Source organism: Pectinophora gossypiella, chromosome 29, assembly GCF_024362695.1.
Source record: "Pectinophora gossypiella chromosome 29, ilPecGoss1.1, whole genome shotgun sequence".
NCBI lineage: Eukaryota > Metazoa > Arthropoda > Insecta > Lepidoptera > Gelechiidae > Pectinophora > Pectinophora gossypiella.
In genome coordinates, this window is record NC_065432.1 from 5,894,705 (window position 1) to 5,922,148 (window position 27,444).

At 38.9% G+C, this 27,444-nt stretch overlaps 1 protein-coding gene across 7 annotated transcripts in view; it reads left to right on the top strand.

The window, feature by feature from the left end:
- LOC126379507 (translational regulator orb2) overlaps positions 1–27,444 on the top strand; it is an 85,707-nt gene that overhangs the window by 31,644 nt on the left and 26,619 nt on the right. Inside the window, exons 1-2 of one of the 7 annotated variants that reach the window (XM_050028290.1) lie at positions 1,720–2,026; positions 9,354–9,458. The exons of 1 other annotated variant lie outside the window; for it this stretch is intronic. In XM_050028290.1, the coding sequence (XP_049884247.1) occupies positions 9,392–9,458 (67 nt within the window). In that variant the 5' untranslated portion in view covers positions 1,720–2,026; positions 9,354–9,391. Of the gene's footprint in view, positions 1–1,719; positions 2,027–9,262; positions 9,459–27,444 lie in introns of those variants that run through there. 5 more of the 7 variants (XM_050028293.1, XM_050028294.1, XM_050028292.1 and 2 more) reach the window with 5 other exon arrangements.

A 27,444-nucleotide genomic window follows, 5' to 3' on the forward strand; every position in this document is an offset into this window, starting at 1 on the left:
ACCAAACATAGGACAGTCTCACAAAGTGATTTCGACAATGTCCCCGTCGGGAATCGAACCCGGACCTGCAGATCGTGAGCCTAACGCTCTAACCACTAGACCACGGGGGCTGTTATTGGTGCTAATATTTGAACCCAAAAAAGTCATGTCGTTCTGTCAAAATACGAACAAAATCACGTGCCACGCATGTAAAAAAAAACTTATCGATTTCGACAAAATTTATTGAATCGATCGATAATTTTATCACTTTTTAGCCCTGCTGAAGTGTTTGTTGCTGCGAGCTGATTGGCCGCCTCTATGGCTAGAGTACCTAAGCGGGTCGTAAGTATTGTATATTATGTCCTTCATAGGATATAAGGTCCTAAGTTGCTTTTGTTAACTATTAGTTCTTCAATACATGCATTTGATTTTGTATTGATTTTCCCTAAGATACAGGCATTGCCTAGTTTAGGGACCCCTGTACAAGTCGTACAAAATCTATCTAGAATAATTTTCAGTTTTAAGTAAACATATTTGTACTTCAAAATGGCCACATCGAAGCAATTCATCTAAGAAAGCTATATTGCTATTTGACATTTGTTTGCATTGCGCACTTACTTTTTATATGCGCAAATGTCAAATTGCTTTCATAGATGAATTGCTCCGATATGGCCATTTTAACCCCAATTTTTAATAAAGTTTATTATTTATTGACAAGCAAAAACGCGGGAAACAACTAAACTAGATCTAAGTCATCAGAAAACAGATCAAATAAACGCTGAATCAATGCAAAAAGACACAATTTGGCCTGACATTTTGAATTTGGCTCGAATTCAAAAATAAGTTGAATCATAGACTAATCTGTATCTCGTGACTAGCTCTACTACACTACAGACAAAGTCCGACTAAATTAAAAAACACATTTCACAAACCAAACGTTAATAACTTACATAACCTCTTTGATCTAGCAAGGTTATCCGTGAAAATACATAATGCGACCTATTTGAAACAACACCTGTTCAAAATAACCTAGAAATAAAATGCATCCTCTGAATTTTGTTGGGTTAAGTGTGCAAAGTTAGACGGATAAATTCAGAAGGTGTTGTTATATGAGTATTTAGTTTAGATAAAGCAGCTTCTTAATTTGGACGGTTAAAATCTTCATGAATCTATTTTTCTCTACATGTAAAACTTCAGCACATCTAGTTATTTTTATATAAATAATAATTTTCAGGATTTAAGGTACTTACTGAAAATATTTTTGAACTTTACCTACTTACATAAGATCCGATTTACATAAGATAAGAGCCCTCAGCGCTCCCCATTTGGCCGGCCAAGTGGTTAATGCAACGGCAAATCTACATTAAGGTCGGTATTACGTAACTTTTCTGTAATATGTTTACAATAATATTTTGTTCTGGCTCTACATTTTGAGCGATTTATTTTGATGCTATTAAAGGGTCGGGAAGGGGAAGGAAGGGGGATTCTTTCATTCAAGTTTAACAGGAGGACTTCAGTAATTACTTATTTTAATTAGGCGTATATAAGGTTGAGTTGGCATAGGAAAACATAAATCATAGCCTGGACACTGGAACATACAAAAACTTTCACACACGAGTTGTGTGTATGTACTTATTACATACTTAGTACTATTGTTTATTCTACAATTCGGTAAAGATACAGTAGGTGATTATACTTATATTTTATAACGACTTATAAATGAAGTAACAGATTTATCTAAGTGTGGCATCGCCGATGTTATGCACACGCCGTATTTTAGTCAACTCGTCTATTCAAAATGTCAGTCGGACGAAAAGCGCGCGCGAGTACGACGCATGCGCGACATTTCAAAATTACTTTTTAAAAATAACTCCATTTCGGACGGAGGCGGTGCGTTGTCAGTCTATTTATAATAAAAAAAATAGTGCGTTTTGGAGTGCAGTGACCTCTTACGTAAATCCAGTGTTTTTTGTGTCAAAAGTGTTTAGTATTTTTTGTGAAACTGGGAATCGTTTTGTTATCTGTAGGTAATTTTGTTGGTGTAAAGGTAAACAGGCTGAATGATATAATTCTTTGCCCGGTCAGATTGGAAAATAGAGCGAGCGTTTTTTATTAGGTTTTTTACGATGTCGACTATCTTTTTGTACTTTGAACATTTAATTAATGTAAACAATGATAGAATTTAACAGTAATTATAATAAAACTATTATTGATAAGTTAATTACACTTTATTCGACTGTATGCCTATGTATATTACCTATAGCAATTTCTGGAATATTTAAAAAGTAAACAATTTTAAAATTACGCAAGCATGAAGGTTATACGTGATTTTTTTTAAATTACTTATAATTATTAGAAGGTCTTTTATCAGTCACGGTTTTGGTAAACAAAGTAAGTAGGTATTATTGTGACAACAATATTAGACATAATTATTTATATGAAGACTTAGTTACTCAGCAACGATCTTGAGTTGATTTTAGTCCCCAGTTGTATTTTATCACATTTTTAGCCAGGACAAACATGGACGTAAAAAAAGAACTCCGGGACAGAATCTGATAGAACTTTGCCAGAATCAAAGGGAAAGCATAAGGTTTCATTTCACATAAGTCTCATCAGTGGAGATTCTTGGACCAGACTCGCCCATACTCCCTTAAAATAATTGAAGAAAAATATGTTTTTTCACCTCGAGCTTCTCCGTGCTTCGGAAGGCACGTTAAGCCGTTGGTCCCGGCTGCATTAGCAGTCGTTAATAACCATCAATCCGCACTGGGCCCGCGTGATGGTTTAAGGCCCGATCTCCCTATACATCCATAGGGAAGACCCGTGCCCCAGCAGTGGGGACGTTAATGGGCTGATGATGATATCCTATTAAAGAGTTTTTACTACAGGAATATTCCCATTTTGGGACATTCCCGAGGTTGGCACGCCACTGATCGTGTCGCTATAAAAAATGATTTATGTAGGTCATTCTGATAAAGTCAAATCATTATTTTTATTTCTCATTTTATTTGGGTATTTTTATATAATAGGTAACATTTTAACCTACATAATATATATTTATACGTCTCACTCCTGGGCAAAGACCTCCCCTCAATCAACCGAAGACGGACGGTCAGACAGGCAGTCGCTTCTGCGCTTATGTAGAATGGCATCTAAGCTGAGCGATGGGTTTCTTGGACCTTATATATTGTAAGTTACCTTGATTGTTATGGTTTTTCTATTTTATTGCTTATCTAGGTGAGTAGAAATTTATGTTTATTAGATAAGCGCATCTCGCCATCAAACGTAACAGTTTGGCGGGTTAATATTGTAAGAAATAAAATTGTACAATAAAAAAAAAACCGGACCTGTCAAATCTTCAGATTAGGTAAGCGGACCCTGTCTCGGATTCTCTTCTATCGTGTGGGTTGTGAGGTGGATTACCAACCCCATCAACCCTGATGTCAGGGTTATTATTGAGCCGCCAAAGGCCCCCGACATGGCTCATGTAACGACTACTTACTTACAACAGTAAGTAGTAATCGGCGTGATCGACGATTTCCCTCAATCAGCGCTTATCGCTATCGACCCACTAGGGTCGATTAATTCTTTCAAATATTTTTCCGCTCAGACGACGACCTGAGCCGAGGTTCGCGCCCAACGCACCCTCAGGCCTGTTGTTTTAAACGTTGTACCGAGTGAGAGCCTTCAGCGCTCCCCATTTGTCCGGCCAAGTGATTAATGCCATTGTCGTGTTTCTATAGCATGTTTCTATAGCTTATATAGCGTACTAGGACTGAAGAATGTGATTTCTCAAAAAGGCGCTTATGAGGCTACACTATTCATGATACGTAGTTATTGAAAAACTTTTTACACCTGTTCAAATTATAAATAAATATGCCAGTTGTAACAAGTAAATGACGATTTTAAAGTCATTAAATTCATGACTTCTTTGTAAAAGAGGCTGTAAGCTACCCAAATAAAAAAAATATATATCACGTGCTCAGCGGTGAAGGAAAACATCGCGAAACACACATTCCTGAGAAATGCATTTTCATAGGTATGTGAAGCGTAGGACAGGAGGCCTAGTACTGCTTTGAAATAGACTACTCTGGGCGCCATCCCACTCGCGTCAGAGTACTGCGGGGCGGAAGGCAAGAGGGAAACCACTGCCCTATTTTTCCCTAAAAAAGTAGCATTCAGAATGCTACACAGACAAGAGCGTGGCTCTTAAATTAGTGATGTGATTGTACAATCGACCGCCACAGTTTATTAGCATCAGACAATGTTTAGTGATGCAACCATTACCCTTGACACATTGGGACAAGGCAGCCGCGGCAAAAACGAAGTAGATATTAGTAAAAAATACTCAATCTAGGTTTGGGTTGAGGTGATAGAGTAAAAAGTTCAATACATTTGCGCCATTACTGGCGGACTGAACATATTGCTTCAGAGCACTAAGGCCGCCCATTTGTATTGTAGTTATATGTTGCTAATACTTTTTTTCGTGTTGATTTGACGAAAGTTAATAATAATACACTTCTCATAAAAAAAACCTAAATTTTTCGCCATTTTATTTTTCGTAAATATTATCATAATAATATCAGTAAAAAAAAACCGGATTTATAAGGTTTTTGACGTTCCAAATTTAAAATTTAATTAAACTCTTCATTTAATAAACAAAAATGTTTAGTTTTTATTGATGAGAAGTTTATTTTAGTGTTGCTCTGTCACGAAGTGGGCACATAGTAGTAAAAAAAAAGTAAAAAATAAATATAAAAAAGGTTTGTTAGGTGCCTAATCCTTAAAAACAAAAACAAATAAAAAAAAAAATCAGCCCAGTGTCCTTACTATTAAAGAGTATTTACAACAAGAACATTCCCACTTTAAGTTACATTCTCGAGAACGACACTGACTCTGGCCATCCCTTTAGAGCCTCCGGGCGTGTGTTTTTGTGTGTAAGCATAAACTGTAGACATGTTTTACATAGTCATAATTACGTTAGACTACAATGAAACTGTCCACGTTATCATGGACAACAGAAGGTATATACCTACCTACTTGTGTGTCGTAGAAAATAGGCTTACTTCAGCTCCATTCCTTTTTATTTTATTTTTATTTATTTTTTTATTTTTTTCTGACGAAGACCCAGAACAGTGGTTCTTAACCTTTTTAATGACACTACCCCTGTAAACAAGTACGGAAATTGAGTTTACCCCTAATTTAAAATATTTAAAACCACACAAATTCGAACGAATAATGTTTAAATTATGTAAGTAAGAAAATGCACGTTTAGGTAACTAGTATTCGGAGTTAACCACTGTGAAGATTGAAATTACTTTGCATTCGCAAATTTGACAATGTTAGGTTCGGTTTCACTTAACGCGCATCTCATGTCAATCGTTTCATGCGGAAAGCCACGGGAGCTCCGTGGTTCCTTCGCAATGAAAATCTGCACATTGACCTAGGTCTGCCAACCATTGCCCAATGGCTCAAATTAGCTTCCAAACGTTTTTTCGATTCTGCTCCACACCACCCAAATCCTCTGGTAGTTGCGGCTTCCGAATACATCCCGCTCAGGGACGGTACTGAAAAGCATCGGCGAAGGACGTAATATACGATCCCGACGACCCGATTACTCTAGCCATAGAGGCAGCCAATCAGCTCGCGACACCAAACACTTCAGGACCCCGATACCGACCCCGCCGGCGTGGTCGACGAGTTCCCTCAATCAGCGCTTATCGCTATCGATCCACTTGGGTTGATTAATTCTTTCAAATATTTTTTCCTCTCAGACGACGCCCTGAGCCCAGGTTCGCGCCCAACTGGGCACCCTCAGGCCTGTTGTCTTAAACGTTGTACCGGGTGAGAGACCTTCAGCGCTCCCGATTTGTCTGGCCAAGTAGTTAATGCCATCTGCGGCAAATCTACAATAAGTCACGTCAAAAAAAAAAGCATCTCATGTCATGCTCAACATTTAGACGGTTTGTGGCTTTTGTTTTTAATGTAACAATAGTTTTAATACTATTTCGTGCCATAACATAATTTCTTCTAGTGCCGTGTGTTTTTTTTTTGTAGATTTGCCGCAACTGGCATTAAATACTTGGCCGGAACCTCTCTCATCAAGATCTTTATAAATTTTAAAAAAGAGTATGATCACAAAAAAAAAAATACGAAAAAAGTATGACCATACCGAAGTGCTGCTGGCGTAAAAACAAATGACCTTGAGACCGATGCGCGCAGTTACAACAGACCTGCGTCTGCGCAGGTACACTAGTGTGACGATTAATAGAGCAAATGAAAATGCAAAAGTATCTTTATTCTATTCAAATTCGAAGATATTAATCATTCAGTAGGCAACATACACTTTGAATCGTAATTTTTTACATAACGAACGTCTCATCCGCCTAAAACTACTGCAGCTTCTCACAACCTGTATAGCCGGGGAAAAGAAGCTGCAAGAAAAACCTCGGCACAGGGCCCTAGACGTTCATAAAATATTGTTATACAATTAAGTAATTTGGCTGCCTAATATCGGTTCTCAGAGGATCATAGGTAATTGATATCACGTGATTTCCAGGACTTGTGCCCAGTTAATGGCGATAGGCTCGCCCCCTATTCATCATCATCATCATCAGCCGTAGGACGCCCACTGCTGGGCATAGGCCTCCCCCAAGGATCTCCACGACGATCGGTCCCGCGCTGCCCGCATCCAACGGCTTCCCGCGACCTTCACCAGATCGTCGGTTCACCTTGTAGCGGGTCTACCCACTGAGCGTCGTCCGACGCGTGGTCGCCATTCCAGAACCCTTCCGCCCCAGCGGCCATCGGTTCTCCTCGCCCCCTATTACATGGAACTTAAACAAAGCTGGCGAAGAGTGGGCAACCACACACCTTTGCCTACCCTTTGGGTATACAGTTGTGATGCTATGTTATGTTATATACGCCCCGCTGCTGGGCATAGAAGCTCCGAAGCACGGATCATCTTAAGGACACCCTCACAAAGTGATTTCGACAATATCTCCATCGGAAATCGGATCACATCATGAGCCCAACGCTCTAACCACGGAGTTCTTTAATCAATAATATTATCACTTACCATTATCACCAGCCCATTAACGTCCCCACTGCAGGGGCACGGGCCTTCCCTATGGATGGATAGGGAGATCGGGCCTTAAACCACCACTCGGGCCCAGTGCGGATTGGTGGTTATTAACGACTGCTAATGCAGCCGGGACCAACGGCTTAACGTGACTTCCGAAGCACGGAGGAGCTCGAGATGAAATATTATTATTATTATTTTTTTATGGTCACCCATCCTAAGACCGGCCTTTGCGAAAGTTGCTTAACTTCAACAATCGCAGACCGAGCGCGTTTACCGCTGCGCCACCGAGCTCCTCGGTGTAGCATTCTCCATGCTACTTTTTAGGGGAAAATAGGGCAGTGGTTTCCCTTTTACCTTCCGCCCCGCATTTCTCTGTCTGACGCGAGTCACAGAGATTGTAACCTGGAATCTGACAGGGCAGCAGTAACTGTCAGTACTATTCAGAGGCGGAGGACAGGAGTCCTAGTAAGGCTTTGAAATAGAATACTCTGGGTGCCATCAATAATATTATAGGTAACTAAATTATGTATAGAGGTCGCAGAATCGATTTGATTCGTCCTTGACACGATGGTATGCGACGTGATTGGGGTAACGGAATATGTAGGTACCTATTTGTTTTTTTTTCTTCAATAATAATTATTTATTTATTTATTTACACATACAGAAATACATAAATGAAACTTTTAGAGACAGTATTATAAATAAATAGAAAGACTAGGTATATTCTTGCCAATTACATGCGTACAAAGCATTTACCGTAAATGAAAACAAACAAACTATAATTATTAATACTAAACTAATAATATAGGTTCGCGTATGACCACAACCTCACCTGAAAATTTGACAGGTCCGGTTTTTTACACGTTACAGATAAAATAAACAGCTGAACGTGTTCTGTATTTTAATTTTCTCCAAGTCCAACATGGACCTGGAAATAAATGAATTTTATCACCATCATCTCCCTAGTATCCTGATTTTCACAGGGTCCGCTTACCTAACCTGAAGATTTGACAGGTCCGGTTTTTTACAGAAGCCACTGTCTGTCTGACCTGTCAACGCATATACGCATAATTGGGTCGTGTATTAGGTTCAAGATAAATTATGGAATTCTGATTGCTAAATAAAGAAAAATCTAAAACTAACGAAAACTATTTTCGTTTTTCTATTTACTTAACTTATCTATAAATTTTAGTCAAGAAAATCGTAATAACAAGTCCGACATTTTATCATGTTTTTCTATGACGTCACTGTGTGCTTTTTCATAAAAAATTGTAATTTCGTGTTTTGACGTTTAGTAAAAAGTACCTGTAAGCTAAGCAAGGTAACCGCGCCGCGCGCGGCGCGAATTATATCGCGGCCTTCGACCAATAGCCGTTTGACGTCCATCTACGTAGATAGCATTCGTATCGTTTATTGGTCGAAGCGCTCAATATAATACGCCGCGCGCCGCGCGGTTGTCATGCAGACCCGGCTGATTTGACTAGTTGGAAACTGGCCTATTCAATCATTAATTATCTTATTTTTAAATCAATTATATTAAAACAATGCCTTATCTGCCAGCGATATAGCGATAACAAACGTATTAACAATGATTTGTACGTGATTATTTTTGTAATACGTGCTTATGGAACGTTGTAAATATTCACAGGCAGAGAACGAAGATTAATACTACGTATACAACGGCGGAGGAGCTCGGTGGCGCAGCGGTAAACGCGCTCGGTCTGCGATTGTTGAAGTTAAGCAACTTTCGCAAAGGCCGATCATAGATCGACCAAAAAAAGTTTTCATCTCGAGCTCCTCCGTGCTTCGGAAGGCACGTTATGCCGTTGGTCCCGACTGCATTAGCAGTCGTTAATAACCATCAATCCGCAGTGGGCCCGCGTGGTGGTTTAAGGCCCGATCTCCCTATCCATCCATAGGGAAGGCCCGTGCCCCAGCAGTGGGGACGTTAATGGGCTGATGATAATGACTACAGACTCAACTGATTGTCTAAAAGTAAGATGACCCGTGTCTCGGTATGTGCAGTGGGGACGGTAATAGGCTGATGATGATGATAGAACAGTAACTCTCTCTTTTAGAGATTTATTTTTAAGTAGGTCTTTTCTGGGTTTTTTTTATTTTAATCTTATTTGACACATTGTACATTATTTTGTTTTTAAGATGTAAATAAGTGCTTTAAAGTACAAAAAATTAGTTATAAAATAATAATTCTGTTAAATTCTATTGAATAAGCTTGATATAATCTTAAACAAAACGATTCCCAACTACATATCTGTCCGGTGTTTCAAAGTGTATGTGGAGCAATGTTCTAGAGGTCTAGACTTTATTATGTTTAAAGTGTGCCCTGCAAGGATGATGAACGAGCATCTTGTTGCCAACATGACCTACTATAATGGTAAGTAGTGCAATTTGTTAGGGTTCGAAATGTTTATTTTATTATTTAATTATTATTATATTATATAACTTCATAACAGACGGAATAAAGTCGTGAATCTGTATCACAACTTTATTATTTTTAATTTCGAACTGGCATACTATTTCATTTGTTTTTATTCTGATTTCGGCTTTTTGACGGGAACGGGAACTCGTGACCGTACGGTGGTGGAGTGAAGACGTAGTGTGTGGCAACGAGCCGATATTTATTTATATAATTATATTGAGGCAAATACACTACAGTATGCTCACATGCCCGCTATATGCGAGGATCTTTCCCAAAAAGATTGGCTGTATAAACCACATGCGAGCACATGAACTTCGGAGTTGAAGCAGTCATAGCCGAAATCGGCTGGATCACATCATGTACCTATGTATCTATCCCGTAAGGCATAAAACCTTCATTATTTACTGCACCATTCGTTATCACCACGCCTATCAGTGTGACAGCTGGTCTACGCATGCGCGTTGCCATGGCAACGGCAACATGGCCGCCGTTGCCTAGCAACCGAATGTGGGCCACGGGAGTCCCTAGATGACCTATATCTTGGCTGGGCTACATACTCACGCCCATAACTTTTAATGGGGTGGGCAGAACCACAATTTATCGAAGACATTTTGCAGTCACTGTTGATACAAAGTTGTAAGATGGATATGATGAACCTTATGGTGATAAGGGATCAGCCTATAGCTGACAAGGAGTGGGCGAATATACTACACGGCTCTGCCTAACCCTTCGGGGATACAGGCGTGATGCTACGCTATTATGGACAGCAATCCCGATCTCACGAGATCTAGTAAAATTTTTCGGGATCAATCCCGAAGCATCATATGACGAGATCCCATTCGAGATAGACGGTATTGGGCGAATCTCCTTGAGTTATACCTTTTGTTTTGATTATGCTGATCATCACCAGCCCATTAAAGTCCCCACTGCTGGGGCACGAGCCTTCCCTATAGATGGATAGGGAGATCGGGCCTCAAACCACCACGCGGGCCCAGTGCGGATTGGTGGTTATTAACGACTGCCAATGCAGCCGGGACCAACGGCTTAACGTGCCTTCCGAAGCACGGAGAGCTCAAGATTAAAACTTAATTATTTAGTTAGTAATAGTAATATTGAAGAATAAAGGTGCTTCTATGCTGTTCTGGGAGCAAATAAAAAACATAGAACACGTTCAGCTGCTTGTCTTCCCGGGCATGTCGTAAAAACCGACAGAGGGATTGTGTCCTCTAACATGATGGACTAATGTTATGGGCGATAGGCTGATCCCTTAGCACCATAAGGTTCATCATATCCATCTTAGGACTTCGTATCAACAGTGGCTGCAAGTTGTCTTTGATTACTTGTGGCTCTGCCCACCCCATTTGGGATTACGGGCGTGAGTTTATGTATGTATGTATGTAAAGGTTTTTGTTTTCTTTCAAAAAATATTTTGTTTTATTTTATCTCACTATCACAAACAAGCTGTTTCATCGTTTTCTGCCATCCTAACTTTACGTTTTTTAAGAACTAGACTAGATCTCGATTTTTTTTGTTATTTCCAATCCCGCGGGATCTCGAATTTGCTATCTGCGAGTTGTTTCTAGCGACTTGTATGTCTGCCTACCCCGATAGAGACTACAGGCGTGAATTAAGCTTGCTATAAAGATAAATAGACAAAATGTTATGACATGTGTAACAGTTTAGGTGTCCCTTTAACCAACACCGGAACCTTTAACAACAACGGAACAGGAAGGGAATGGTTTATTATTAGAGATGTGCCGATTTGTCGGCTCTATCATAGTCGACGACTAGTCGGCATTATTTTATCAATGAGGCACTTTTTAATCGACGCACTATGGATCGAAAAATTGCTTTCATAGACATCATCAGCCGTACGACGCTCACTGCTGGGCATAGGCCTCCCCCAAGGATCTCATAGACATACGGATTTCAAATTTAAGTGGCGGTTTTTTTGCTTGATAGCTTCTATTACCTATTACTATATAGGAAAATGATACCCGAGTTGATTCTGTGCAAAAGCGGATGAATTATATTTTTTACGAACGTGGCGCAGCGATAAACGCGCTCGGTCTGCGATTGTTGAAGTTAAGCAACTTTCGCTAAGGCCGGTCATAGGATGGGTGACCACAAAAAAAAAGTTTTCATCTCAAGCTCCTCCGTGCTTCGGAAGGCACGTTAAGCCGTTGGTCCCGGCTGCATTAGCAGTCGTTAATAACCATCAATCCGCACTGGGCCCGCGTGATGGTTTAAGGCCCGATCTCCCTATCCATCCATAGGAAAGGCCCGTGCCCCAGCAGTGGGGACGTTAATGGGCTGATGATGATGATTAATTTATAATAAAATAAAGCAATAAAGTATTATTGATTGATTGATTTTTCTCCGTTTAAACTTCTAATTTCATGGATAACAGACATAAGTACTTATGCATCTTTTATCTTTGTTTTTGGGTATAAATAATGACCCTTTAGTACACCAAGGTATAATTACAACTTTCACACATTATTATTTTGAACAAAATAAAGAGAAGCAATATAGGTAGCAACATCACTCTATACATAATGTGATGCAAATATCAAACAACAATTAGTTTTATATATACTTCTGCTATTACATTACATTTTTGAATAATTATGTACCACATACTGGTGGGAAATAGGCGTGTATGTATACAGGGTATGATAGTTTACATTAGAATAAGATCTTTTGTGAAACTGTTTTTATAATTTATCAATAAAGACATTTTAAAATCATCAATCAATGGCCGACTATTCGGCCAGTCGACTAAAACGAGTCACATGTCTGTTTATTATCAAAATGGGTCTATCAATTTTTACATCCGCCCCCATATTGCCAGGATACAGCAGTACGTGGACTACTTGCTATATCCTTTGTAGGGTAGACAGTGAGAACAGCTACATAAATTCACGCCCATAATTCCTAACGGGGTGGGCCTGTTGTCATAAATTGTATACTATTAGATACATCTGAACCGGAGTGCGTGTATGAATATTTAGTAATTTACATAATGATTTATCGTTACACTACCGACCCGCCCCGGCTTCGCTCGTGTGCAATGCTGAGGAAAAAATGAAATTATTTACGACATCACATTAAAAACCTCAAAAATAACAGTATTTCTCCACTATTTAACGCATGTTATTATACATAGAAACCTTCCTTGTGGATCACTCTATCTATTACAAAAAACCGCATTAAAATCCGTCGCGTAGTTTTAAAGATTTAAGCGTACATAGGGATATAGGGACAGAAAAAACGACTTTGTTTTATACTTTGTAGTGATAAAGCATAGATAGGCGAGCTTATCCCTAATTGGGATTTCTTACTAGCTGTAAGAACCTTGGACAACCAGACAGATTTTGATTTCACTAACAATCATGTAACATAATTTTCATTTGACCTAAAATCACATAACCTATTTTCGTTTCATATAACACTTGTTACCACACACTTGTTGTACTATTCAGAGGCGGAGGACAGGAGTCCTAGTATGGCTTTGTACGAGTAATAGACTACTCTGGGCGCCATCCCACTTACGTCAGACAGAGTACTGCGGGGCGGAAGGCAAGAGGGAAACCACTGCCCTATTTTTCCCTAAAAAAGTAGCATGGGTAATGCTACACCGACAAGAGCGTGGCTCTTAAATTGATGATGTGTGTATGGAGTTTGCGACAGCCTTGTTGTCACCTTCAAGCCGATTTGAATATATTTGCATAAATTGTTAAAATTATAACTTTACCACAACGCGAAGTATGACGAAAACGTGTATTGTTAAATTGACAACTTGTTGAGAGGCAAACATCTAATTTTATTTTAAGTTATATACGCTGTCGTTTTCTTATCCGCCACAACTGTTAATTTAAAAATGACGGATAATGATCTTAATTTTAGTAAGAATGAGTACATGAACGAATAACCCGGGCGAATTAAAAAGGTATCTCGCTGGTACGCAAACCGTTTGACGTGTGCTGTCAACATAATGCTGTCGGGTTATTGGCCAATGTAATTTTGTTATACGGTTGTTTTAGATTTATGCTTACAATTGACGTGTGTTCCATAAATTTTATGTTTGTCGATTACCCGTCCCTTTACTTTTCGGCGGATAAGAAAATGATGGGTAAAATTTAAAATAAAATTAGGTGTCTGCAGGAATCGGGGCCAACCAATACATACTTATTACTTATAAATATTTTTCTTTCTTTCTTTTATTCTATTCAATTTTTGAAGTATGGCTTCTGTCATCTTTGACGATTCTGCCAGTATCGAGGTTGATCCGGAGTGAGAAAAAAAAAAGAAAATTTGTTAGTTGTTGTTATCATTAACATACTTACTTACATATTTAAATACTAACAGCATAGGACGAGCACATATAAATAATTATAATCTAATTTTGTACATTTCAATATACAGTCGACTCTCGTTAATTCGAAACTCGAGGGACTCTTGAAATATTACGAATTATCGAGTGTTTGAAATATCAAATGGTTCGAAATTTGTGAGAGAAAATAAATAAAACTTCGAATTATTAAGTGTTGGTTAATTTTTATTTATTAATATAAAAATGACAAGAATTAAGAGGTACATTCGTGTACATACTCTCGTGTATCTTGATACAAGTTTGAACTTGTCGCAAAATGTACTTACAATCTTTCCGCCTCTTCTCTCTGCAACTTTGAATTGTCGAGTGTTGGACGCTGATGAGTTCGAATTAACGCGTCGTTTTGTTAAATAGCAATGTTTTTTTCGTTCGAATTACCAAGTGTATGAAAGTGTATTGATTTAGTTCGTAATATAAAGAGATTTAGTAGGGAACTCGTGATAACTTTGAATTATAGAGAGGTTCGAATTATCGCAAGTTTGAATTGACGAGAGTCGACTGTACTTAAAAAGTATAAATATTATAGGGGGGTGAAGGTTTGGATCTTGTAATTTAATTAATATCCTAAGTAATAATATGTGGGGTTTTATTATAATTTACCAGCGCTCCCTACATTTTATAAAATATAAATATAGGTACCTACGGTCACGAGTAGGTACTAATATACATACACTTTGAAACCATGTCACATTAACTTTTTTGACAAATTAAACCGCAAGTCTCATTAAATATCAAATAATGATAGTGCGACAGTACTTTTAACTAAACGTCAAAACACGAAAATTCTATGGAATTTGTATGAAAAAGCACACTGTGACGTCATAGAGAAATGTGGTAAAATATTGGACTTATTCTTCCATTTTTCTTTATTAAAATTCATAAACAAGTTAAAAAGAAAAACCGACCCACACCTCACCGAGCTTTCTGTTAGACCAACATGATATGTGAGCCGTATCGCCGTCTATAACGATCAAGGCAACTGAAACTGCACTCTTCTTCTTCTTATCGTGTGGGTTGTGAGGTGGAATACTGTAGCAGAGTACAAACTCTGCACATACTGGCCTTTTGTTCGGACCATCATCATTTTAAATTACGAAATTCTCATTCCATTCCATTCGCATTTCCTTTCATTTTACTCACTTTTGACGCACTGCATCCCTGACCTTGATATAAACAACAAGTGTATTATACTGTTTAGGGCCGTGCCCTCTGAAACCCTCCTCAGTGCCCTCCTTTTGTGAAATGTGTATATTGTGAACTATTATTTTTGTGACTATGTTACTAAGTTTGTGAAGTGTTTTTAATAAACTATACTACTACTGCTTGCTGTTGCTTCTACTTTATCACCAATCATTCCCCTACTCTGCCGGCACGTCGGGATACCATATCCTCATCCCACAGCGTGCCGCAATACCAGCCTCATGAACCCTGGTGTCAGGGTTATGATTGAGCCTCCTGTAACGATTACTCACTTACATCAGTAAATAGTAACCAAGACCAAAACGATCCTTCCGAAACACGGATCATCTTACTTTCGGACAATCAGGTGATCAGCCTGTAATGTCCTAACCAAACACACACAGTCATTTTTGTGATATCTCCCCACCGGGATTCGAACGCATCCATAGCACGCGTCCATAGCACGCGTCCATAGCACGCGTCCATAGCACGCGTCCATAGCACGCGTCCATAGCACGCGTCCATAGCACGCGTCCATAGCACGCGTCCATAGCACGCGTCCATAGCACGCGTCCATAGCACGCGTCCATAGCACGCGTCCATAGCACGCGTCCATAGCACGCGTCCATAGCACGCGTCCATAGCACGCGTCCATAGCACACATCTATAGCACGCATCCTTCCATATAAAAAACATATCTTAGTTGAATCCGTTTCCACCGGTGCTATGCTATGTGCACCAATGAATATGATTGGTGGATATCAAACGCATCCGTAGTATCGTAGCATAGCACATCTCTGGTGGAAAGGCACCCTTAGGGTAGTCGGAGGTACATCCATCGCAAGATGAACTAAGTACCCACGCCTCACGGAGCCAGTGTTATATAATTCTGATTGAAATATCTAATGAAACGGAAAAAACAACTTTCACTTCAAAAATGGTTGAATGGTCACTGGGCAAGCAACGGTGGGTCAGAGTTCGATGCGGTACCAAAGTAAACTGCTTCTATTTTGAGCCATACTCCGAACACTGCATACAAAAAGCCTCGTTGTTGTTGTTGTTTAAATTCGCCTTATATAAGGCAGGCAAAGATATGAGGACCATACAGCCTTGCCTTTAGTAAATTAATACATTGTTTTAAATTTACGCGGTTATTATCATAATTAAAACACATAATAACGGGTTCTTACCGCGTTTGAAATAGGGATATGAGACTCCCGATATTTCGACACTGTTGCAAGTGCCATGATCACGGGATGACTGATGAGATTGGAGTGGAGTAGGTAGATCCATAATTTTCTACGGGCAGACGTATCTGTCGACCCTCTTTCATATTCCTATTTCAAACTCGGTAAGAACCCGTTATTATGTGTTTTAATTTAGTAATTTTATATTCGAAAATCATGATCGAAATAGGCCTAGTCTTCAGTTTTCAATCACTTTCATTTAAAATCCATTTTTTACAGACTTTTTTGTTCTGGTTTTCCCCGAAGGGCTAGGCAAAGGGAACTATGCCCATACAGCCATGTCTTATGTATTATTTTTTTCTTGACATAGATTAATGAAATGATGTAAGGTGATGACGACGAATGATGAAAACAGGGATGTTATGGATACGAATTTTCGGATACGGATATAAGAATGATTATTATTCTGGATACGGTTACGGATACGGATAATAAATTATTTCGGATTATCCGTTAGTTTCGGATAATTTCGGTTACGGATATTACTTTTTTAAGGAATTTCAAAAGTAATGTAGTTGTCTTTGATTACTTGTGGCTCTGCCCACCCCATTAGGGATTACGGGCGTGAGTTTATGTGTATATATGTTCAAAAGTAAAATACAAATAGGTACCTAATAAAGTGGTTTTATTTATAACGACAAGTTATATAATGTTATGACGACAAAAGAAGAAAAAACAGACAATGCGTGCGGTTTCATAAAACTTACAATTGTAAGTTACAACGACGATTTGGTGTTCATTACGTAGCTAATATGAAGCTGCAAAATATTCGTGATCACACACTCCGCAATATACATCAAAATGTCACTGTAATTTACAATTTTTATTAAACAGGCCCCTGATCAAAACAACTTGTCATAACGTGTCTTAATTAGGCTCCGCCCCTATCCGATATTATCCGAAACTTTTATTTCAGATTCGGTTACGGATACGGATGTTTTTTTATATCGTATATCCGATAGTTTCGGTGACGGTTACCGAGCTCCCTAACATCCCTGCTTCTAACTTGGATATATAGCCTAGTTAGTTGTAATCCGTTTTACAGCACGCTGACTATTCTTAGACAATCCTATTTTGTTATTGGTTTACACTTAGGCGTTATAATGCAGTAGATGTACGTTCTAAGTCTATGGTTTACCTAGGGTTGCCAGACACGAATTTAGTTTTTTTTCACATCACTAATTTAAGAGCCACGGTCTTGGCGGTGCAGCAGACTTTTTGGCGGGAACGGGAACAGGACGGTTGCTTTCTTTATTGAATAATCTTAACACTTTCAAGGACAGAACGTCTAATGACGTTCCAATCCCAAGGTACGTGTCATATTACCTATTATGAACCATCAACGACCCATGATCTCTGTCCATGAAAGGGTTAATAATTAATACGAAGTGGTGTTTTGTGGTTAGCGATCGCATTAAGTTAGTCGGAAAACATTTGGGACAGTGTTGTTATATTGGAATATTCAATAAACGAAGTGTACCTATCTATTTTCGCTTCGTGCCAACAAGCCGCTTCATAACTCGAAAGTTTATGCGGACTTTTGAGTTAATTCGTTTGGGGTTCGGAGTAGGAGTCTGCTCCGAGGGTGGGGGCTTAGGTTTCATCATTCATCGTCATCACCTTTCCTCATCAAGAAAGAAAATAAATATGAAATGGCTGTATAGGCTTAGTTCCCTTTGCCTTGCCCTTCGGGAAAACAAAAAAAAATGTCGCTGAAGCGTTCTCCATGCTACTTTTTAGGGAAAATTATTAGAATTTAAAATAAGTACTTAATTAAAATTAAAAGAACATGTATTGTATTTTCCGAGAGGAAATTTCACTTGATATCAACTTGAATCATGATCTGAATCACTAACACCCTGTACCTTTAAAAATAAATAATCGATATCTTCTTCTATCGTGTAGGTTATCAGGTGGAATACCAGCCTCATCAATCCTAGTGTCAGGGTTATGATTGAGCCGCCAAAGGCCCCTGACATGGCTCATGTAACGATTACTCATTTACATCAGTAAGTAGTAACCGGGACCAACGGCTTAACGTGCCTTCCGAAGCACGGATCATCTTACTTTCGGACAATCAGATGATCAGCCTGTAATGTCCTAACCAAACTAGGGATCACAAAGTGATTTTTCAATCAATCAATCAATAATAGGTACTTTATTGCACAACGACATATACAAAGGACATAAACATACGAATAAAAAGAAGCACAATAGGCGGCCTTATTGCTAAACAGCAATTTCTGCCAGGCAACCTTAGGGTGAAAGAAGTTAGGGTTAGGGTGATTTTTGTGAAATGTCCCCACCGGGATTCGACCCCGGGGCCTCCGGATCGTGAGTTCAACCACTAGACCACAGAGGAGAGGAGATTTTTTTTAAAAAAGAGTTTGATATTTTAAGTTATTCTATTTATTTCCCTTCTCACTCTCTCCACCGGGCTAGATATTAACAAAATCTAGGTCATTCCAAGTGACCTAGCATCTAGGTTATACTGCAGTTCAGTTCCAGTTGTTTTAACTAGGTAATGACGATCTTTAGTACTTGTTTCCCGTGTCGTTGCTTGCAATTCAAATTTGTTGAATCATTGTCCGTGAGTTTTGCCTCTAGTCACAGAATAAGGAATTATTATTATTGCGTATGGCAGACAGGCACAAAATATCGCACATCTAGTTCTTAAAAGTCATAAAATAAAAAATCTGAAATTGAGTTAACTTAGTAATTAACGTACTTTCACCTGCACTATTAAAGACCTTTACGAAGCCACTGACAAAGCCGTAAGCGTGGCCAATTATTGGTCAGCAAAAATTTAGTTTCGATCGCCATCGACTCGCAAAGAAGAAGAACGTAGATATGGCAAAACGAAAATCGTTAAAACGCTCTACTGTAAAACTAAAAAAATTACATTTATGACTTTAAAGAACTAGATGTCCGATATCCTGCGTGGATCATATATCCAGCTTAAGCTCCCTTAACCAAGTCTCTGCCGCATCCGTCACACAATGCAGCTCGGCTATGCCACCTGGGAACCGGTGCAGAGGGCACTCGTTCACTATGTGAGACAGGGTTCGATCCGGGTGACCACATTCACAGTATGGCGACTCCTTTAAGCCCCATTTATGTAGGTGATGGAATAAGGAATAATTCTACGTAGAACGGATGAAGGATAATAGAATTGCAAAAGCGGTATATAAAGCGAAAGTTGATGGTAGGGCTGGCAGAGAAAGACCGAGAAGGACTTACGATGACCAAATTGGAGATGTCCTTAGAAAAGGTTTAATACGATGTACTCTGAACCGGCGTGCGTGTATGAAGCGATTGATGAATGTGGAGGAAGCAAGAGAAGTGTGTCAGGATTGAAGCAAATGGAATTCTATAGTCTCTGCTTACCCCAGTGGGAAATAGGCGTGAGTTTATGTATGTATGTATGTCTACGTATAGAACGGCCACTTTCCGCTCCCCACCAGCGGCTGAGCTAGGTTTACCTCACCCCCTCGGTCTTACTTCAGAGTGGTATTAATAAACGAATCTCAGCTGAGAACTGTCACATTGACATGATCTTGAGGGATCTCGAAGCTGATATTAGTTTATGTATACTTACCACCCTACGTCTTCATATGGGCGTCAGGCGATTAAATGAGAAAGATTGAAAACTGAAGACTAGGCACTGGCCTAAATTGGATATTGAAAACTGAAGACAAGGCTTAGGCCTATTTTGATACAATACAATACAATACAAATACACTTTATAGCACCAAAATAAAATTTAATAATTATAATAATTTATTTATTTATTTAATATTATAATTATTTTATTATTAATTTAATTTTTTTAAATTAATATTTTTTGATCGTGATTTTCGAATATTAAATAACTAAAGTCAAGGCTGTATGGTCCTCAGATCTTTGCCTGCCTTATATAAGGCGAATTTAAACATCAACAACAACATCACACACACAGACGCGCGTGTACGATAAAGTCAATGTTATTGATCACGTATTGGGAATTAAACTCGACCACATTCACTTAGGGTGGTATTGGTGCCAATTCCTGTAAACACCATCTAATTTTATTTTAAGTTATATCTGTAATTTTCTTATCCGCCGAAAAGGAAAGGGACAGGTAATCGACAAGCATAAAATTTATGGAACACACGTCAATTTTAAGTAGAAATCTAAAACAACCGCCTAAAAATTTTACATTGGCCAATAACCCGACGGAATTAAGTTGACAGCACACGTCAAACGGTTTGCATACCAGCGAGGTACCTTTTTGATTCGCCCGGGTTATTCATTCATTTACTCATTCTTCCTAAAATTAAGAGCTGTCAATCATCCGTCCCTTTCCTTTTCGGCGGATAAGAAAATGACAGGTATAACTTAAAGTAAAATTAGGAGGTGTCTGCAGGAATTGGGGCCAATAATAAACTAATCTCAGCTTCGAGACTGCCCTCAAGTTCATGTCAATGTGACAGTTCTCATATAAAAACAGGGACTTGAGCGTGATCTTGAGGGCAGTCTCAGCTGAGATTGATTTATTAATACCAACCTTAGATATTGACTTATATATTCAGCACAGCCCCCCTCCGGTTGATTGAGGGGAGGCCTGTGCCCAGCAGTGGGACGTACGAGTATATAGGCAGTTTATGTTATATTCAGCACAGAATTATTAAAAAAACTTTAAGTACAGGAAATGCTTGGGTTCTGAGCAGCCATCGACGGAACGTCTAGGACCCTGTGCCGAGGTTTTTATTGCAGCTTCTTTTCCCCGGCTATACAGGTTGTGAGAAGCTGCAGTAGTTTTAGGCGGATGAGACGTTCGTTATGTAAAAATTGACGATTCAAACTGTAATTATGTAACCTATTGAATAGAGATATTTTTGAATTTGAATTCACCTTGTTTACCCAAAATCTTAAGACATTTGTAATTCACTTTATACTCTGCGCATGCCCAAACAGACCACGTGGGAGGTCGACGACCCTGCTTCCAGTTGGTCGCAACATAACAAAAAAAAAAACCGACTTCAAACGCAAAACTAAAAAGCAATAAATAAATTTACTTCGCACAAAGTAATTAGTACGTATTTTCAATTAGTTAATTAATTTTATAAATTTGAAGCCGGTGCCAAGGAAATGCTACAACGAAGTACCGATTCTTATATTTTTCAATACTGATTGTTTTGTAATTTTTTGTTTGACATTGTTTTGTAATTGCTTTGATATAGGTATTAAACAATATTGTGTGTACATTGTAATTTGATATTGTAGTAGGGTTGTTGTAGCATTTACTTGGCACCGACTTCAGATTTATAAAATTAATTAACTAATTGAAAATACGTACTAATTACTTTGTGCGAAGTAAATTTATTTATTGCTTTTTAGTTTTGCGTTTGAAGTCGGTTTTTTTTTTGTTAAAAATTTTATTTTATTTTACGATTTTAAGTGATGGTTAGACTGAGCAAGGATGCAGACAGACAGATTTTCTGATTTATATTGATATATAATAATATATGATTATTTAAATGGGTGTCGTGGAAACAAACAAAATCCAGGTGCAATAGGTTTGCCAGGCCGTAGGATGTCTCCCTGATTGGGAGCAGTTTTCAAAGATGACGTTCCGATCACAACCCTATACATCATTTTCAACCCCAAGACATTTTCTGGAAAAACAAAATTTTGTATGGCGGCCATCTTGTTTTTTCGCCATTTTGTATTTTTTTCACCGGCCATTAAATTCGACCAAGATTTAAATAGGTTTCGTGAAAGAAAAATTGGTTCAGGTGCGATAGTTTCGCCAGGCCGTAGGGTGTCACCCTGATGCGGAGCAGTTTTCGAAAATCGGGAAGTATTTCCATACTTAACATGACGATTCGATCACAACCCCGATATATATTTTATACCCCGAGACATTTTCTGAAAAAACAAAATTGTGTATGGCGGCCATCTTGTTTTTCCGCCATTTTGTTTTTTTTTCACGCGCTATGGAATTTGACTAAGATTTAAATAAGTGCTCTGAAAGAAATATTGGTTCACGTGCGATAGTTTTGCCAGGCCGTAGAGTATCTCTCTGATGCGGAGCAGTTTTTGGTGACCAGAAAGTATTTCCGTACTCTACATGACGTTTTGAGTAAGCGCCCCATACATTATTTTTACCCAAAGGGGCTTCTTCCAAAATCGACAAAATTTTGTATGGCGGCCATCTTTTTTTTCCGCCATTTTGTTTTTTTGCACCGGCGTTTGGATTTGATCAAGATTTAAATACGTTTCGTGAAAGAAAAATTGCTCCAGGTTGTATAGTTTTGCCAGGCCATAGGGTGTCTCCCTGATGCTGACCAGTTTTCGAAGGTCGGGAAGTTTTCCCGAAGCCTAAAGAGCGATTTGATCAATATGACTTTACAAACGCACTAGTCGCTCCTACGATTTTTGAAAATTCCCCTCGATTTCTCTGGTCTTCCATCATCAGATCCTGACTTCCTTGACATGGGACCCCCTTGGGTATATCTCCTTTCAAACAAAAAAAGAATTATCAAAATCGGTTCATATACGACGAAGATATGCCCGAACAAACATAAAAAAAAAAAAAAAAAAAAAAAAAAAAAAATATACGGTCGAATTGAGAACCTCCTCCTTTTTTGAAGTCGGTAAAAAAAAAAAGATGTCGCTTTTTTCTTTCAAAGTTGAAAACGATTAGAGGGACTGATGAGTTAATTTCGTTCTATCTAAAAAAATATATTTTATGAGTTACTCATAAATTCATGTTTGGATCATAGGTAATTGATATCACTTGGTTTCCAGGATTTGTGCCCGGTTAATAGCAATAGGCTCGCCCTCTGTTACATAACATAACATAACATAACATAACATAACATAACATAACATAACATAACATAACATAACATAACATAACATAACATAACATAACATAACATAACATAACATAAAAAAACATAAACAGCCTATATACGTATAAAATATAAAGTGCAAATTTTAAACTCACGCCCGTAATCCCAAATAGGGTGGGCTGAGACATAATCGCAAGACAACAGTTGTGCTTTAGTCCTAAGATGGACATGATGAACCTTATGGTGGCAAGGGCGTTTTAACACGTTCAACGTCCATCATTCAAGCAATGGGGGACACGGGTGAGCCAAACTGTACTGATGGGTCAGCGGGGGTCACCCGTGAACCAAAAGAGGGTTTCGATTTAAACACGATTTACAGGCCACAATGCAGCGGTTTCACGTCAAACTGTTAGAAGACAGATAAATGAAGAATTTGCTTGAATGCTGAATTCGAGTCAAATATCCACTTACATAAACAGCCTATATACGTCCCACTGCTGGGCACAGGCCTCCCCTCAATCAACCGGAGGGGGTATGGAGCATACTCCACCACGCTGCTCCAATGCGGGTTGGTGGAGGTGTTTTTTACGTCTAATAGCCGGGACCAACGGCTTAACGTGCCCTCCGAAGCACGGAATCATCTTACTTTTTCGGACAATCAGGTGATACAAGCCTGAAAAGTCCTTACCAAACAAAGGACAGTCTCACAAAGTGATTTCGACAATGTCCCCATCGGGAATCGAACCCGGACTTTCAGATCGTGAGCCTAACGCTCTAACCACTGTTGCCCCTGTTACATGGGACTTAAGTATAGCTGTCGAGGAGTGGGTGTATCTACCTCAGCCTACCCCATTCGGGGATACAGGCGTGATGCTTTGCTATGTTGTTCATTTTAGACAACAGACAGTCAAAATGTGTTACTATACCTTTCTTCTTCTCTCGTGTGGGTTGTGAGGTGGATTACCAACCTTGTGTCAAAACTGGTGTCAGGGTTACTATTGAGCCGCCAAAGGCCTGACATGAGTCATATAGCGACTACTAACTTACATCAGTAAGTAGTAACCGGGACCAACAGCTTAACGTGCCTTCCGAAGCACGGATCATCTTATTTTCGGACAATCTGGTGATCTGGTGATCAGTCCTTACCAAACTAGGAACCACAAAGTAATTTTTGTGATATGTCCCCACCGGGAATCGAACCCGGGACCAAACAATTTTCAGTTACAAATCTCAAGAATTTTTATGTCCATAATTAAGCGTCACTTGATATCAACTCAGAATCATGTTCTGAATCACCCTCAAAGTTTTCGTTACCATGTCACTAACACCCTGTATACTTTTAATTTAAATAATTGAAACAAAAAGCTCATTTCAACAGCTTTAAACGATCTTCCCTAATATGTAGGGGTAGGAATAAATGGCTGAGGTTTCGGGGTGACGAGGCTTAGTCCAGCTCATTCCCAGCTAAACCCAACTTAGCTTAAGCTGAAAAGCTACTGAGAAGAGGGTGGCTTAAGCTAGCTTCTTTTTTGTCTCTGTATAGTGAAAACCATTGAGGAGCTCGGTGGCGCAGCGGTAAACGCGCTCGGTCTGCTATTGTTGAAGTTAAGCAACTTTCGCAAAGGCCGGTCATAGGATGGGTGACCTTAAAAAAAAGTTTTCATCTCGAGCTCCTCCGCGCTTCGGAAGGCACGTTAAGCCGTTGGTCCCGGCTGCTTTAGCAGTCGTTAATAACCATCAATCCGCACTGGGCCCGCGTGATGGTTTAAGGCCCGTTCTCCCTATCCATCCATAGGGAAGGCCCGTGCCCCAGCAGTGGGGACGTTATGGGCTGATGATGATGAGTGAAAACCATGGTATAAGAAAACCAGGTATGCTCAAAACTGACAGTTCTCATACAAAATGCGCGTTAGAGCCTTTCCAAACTCTTTTTTCTATTCCGTGGTTTCTCCCATCAGAGGGTTTAAAATGGCAACATCGAAACAATTCATCCAAGAAAGCAATATTGCAATTTGACATTTGCGCATATAAAACTAAGTGCGCAATGCAAACAAATGTCAAATAGCAATATTGCTTTCTTGGATGAATTGCTTCGATGTGGCCATTTTAACCTCCCAGGGCTATCAAAAAGCCTGTTTATAACGCATCTTCAATTAAGACTAACGATATTTTGCTAGTATTGATCTTAAATGCGCAATGCGGTTACCGTTGTGCGGGCCTATACCTTGCAGTCCATAGCTTCTAGTGATGTGCCGGATCGTTAAAAATGTATATCCGCGGATACGGATCTGAATACGGATATTTAGTGTAAAGATCCGCGGATACGGATACGGATCTTTATTTTCTTATTCGATAAGGCGAATCGAACTTTAGCTTTTGGACTTCGTATCAACAGTGGCTACTAAATGGTACTTGTGGCTCTGCCCACCCCATTTGGGATTACGGGCGTGAGTTTATGTATGTATGTATGTATGTGAGTCGGCGCCCGCGACATAGACACGCGAACGATAGTTGACGTCTTCGCTCGCCGCAACGTCAGGCAGGACACGTTTTAACTTGCATTGCGCGGGTAGTACTTTTGTTTTGGTTTAGTGTGACACTGTGGAATTTTATAGTTTTTTATTTAATAATTCTACTTAATCACCTGAAAAAGATCCGTAAAAGATCCGCGTGAAAAGTAACGGACACGGCTACGGATTTTTCTTTTATCTCGGATATCCGCGGTTACGGATACGGATATTCGGAACATCACTATGTTATGATCTTCATGATATGGGCTATAAACTGTTACAAATAACACTAGTATTACAGTTGTGCTGGTATACATTAATAGTTATCTTTATGTTTGTTTCAATTATTCCTGCATTAATATAATAATTGAATGTACAAATACCTAGTTATAAATATATTGTTATACTTATTGTAAATTATTTTAACTTCAATTACTCGTATTAGTAACTCGCTCTGTAAACGTATCCTCTCGTTTGACGTGAGATGTCAACTGTCAACTCGAGGATTCGCAGTCTGTGGTTAGCGCCAAAACGTACGGTTTTGTTACTGATAATGTTAAAATTATATTTCTATTTAATAAAAGATTTACTTGTTATACTAATATAAAGTTATTATTTATACGACAAATCCCTTCCCTGAGTTGTAGTCTTACAACTAATAGCTTCATAGGCAACTTATAGGCATTAGTTATAGACAACCAGAGACTTTCATGCCAGGTTCCCTAGTAAAATACAGATAGCGCTGCATAACCCTCGTTTAACCCTCTAATAACTATATTTGTTGCTTGATATTTGGATCAGATGTTGTATAGAATTATGTTGCTACCTAATGGGTGGAAGATGTGTTGTGCCTGGGTGTAATAACAAAGGTCATCATTTATACCCAAAAACAAAGATAAAAGATGCATATGTCTGTTATCCATGGAATCAGGTAGTTTCCTAGGTACATACATACATACATACATAAACTCACGCCCGTAATCCCAAATGGGGTGGGCAGAGCCACAAGTAATTAAAGACAACTTGCAGCCACTGTTGATACGAAGTCCTAAGATGGATATGATGAACCTTATGGTGATAAGGGATCAGCCTATCGCCCATAACATTAGTCCATCATGTTAGAGAACGCAATCCCTCTGTCGGTTTTTACGACATGCCCGGGAAGACAAGCAGCTGAACGTGTTCTATGTTTTTTATTTGCTCCCAGAACAGCATAGAAGCAAAAAGAGTTTCCTAGGTCAAAGGTAAATTATAAAATTCTGATTACTAAATAAGACAGATCTAATTAAAACACATAATAACGGGTTCTTACCGCGTTCTGATTACTTGATTGATTAAATTCTGATTACTAAATAAGACAGATCTAATTAAAACACATAATAACGGGTTCTTACCGCGTTTGAAATAGGGATATGAGACTCCCGATATTTCAACACTGTTGCCCTGTTGTTGTTTTAATTATGATAATAACCGCGTAAACTTAAAACAATGTATAAGACAGATCTAAACGTGTCAAGAAACATTTTCTTTTTTTCTATTTAACTTATTTATGAATTTTAATAAAGAAAAATGTAATAATAAGTGCGACATTTTGTCACGTTTTTCTATGACGACACAGGTTGCTTCCCCTGACACGACTACGTACTTACATCAGTAAGTAGTAACCGGGGGGAGCAACGGCTTAACGCGCCTTCCGAAGCACGGATCGTCTTACTTTCGGACAATCAGGGTTATCAGCCTGTAATGTCCTGACCAAACTAGAGATCACAA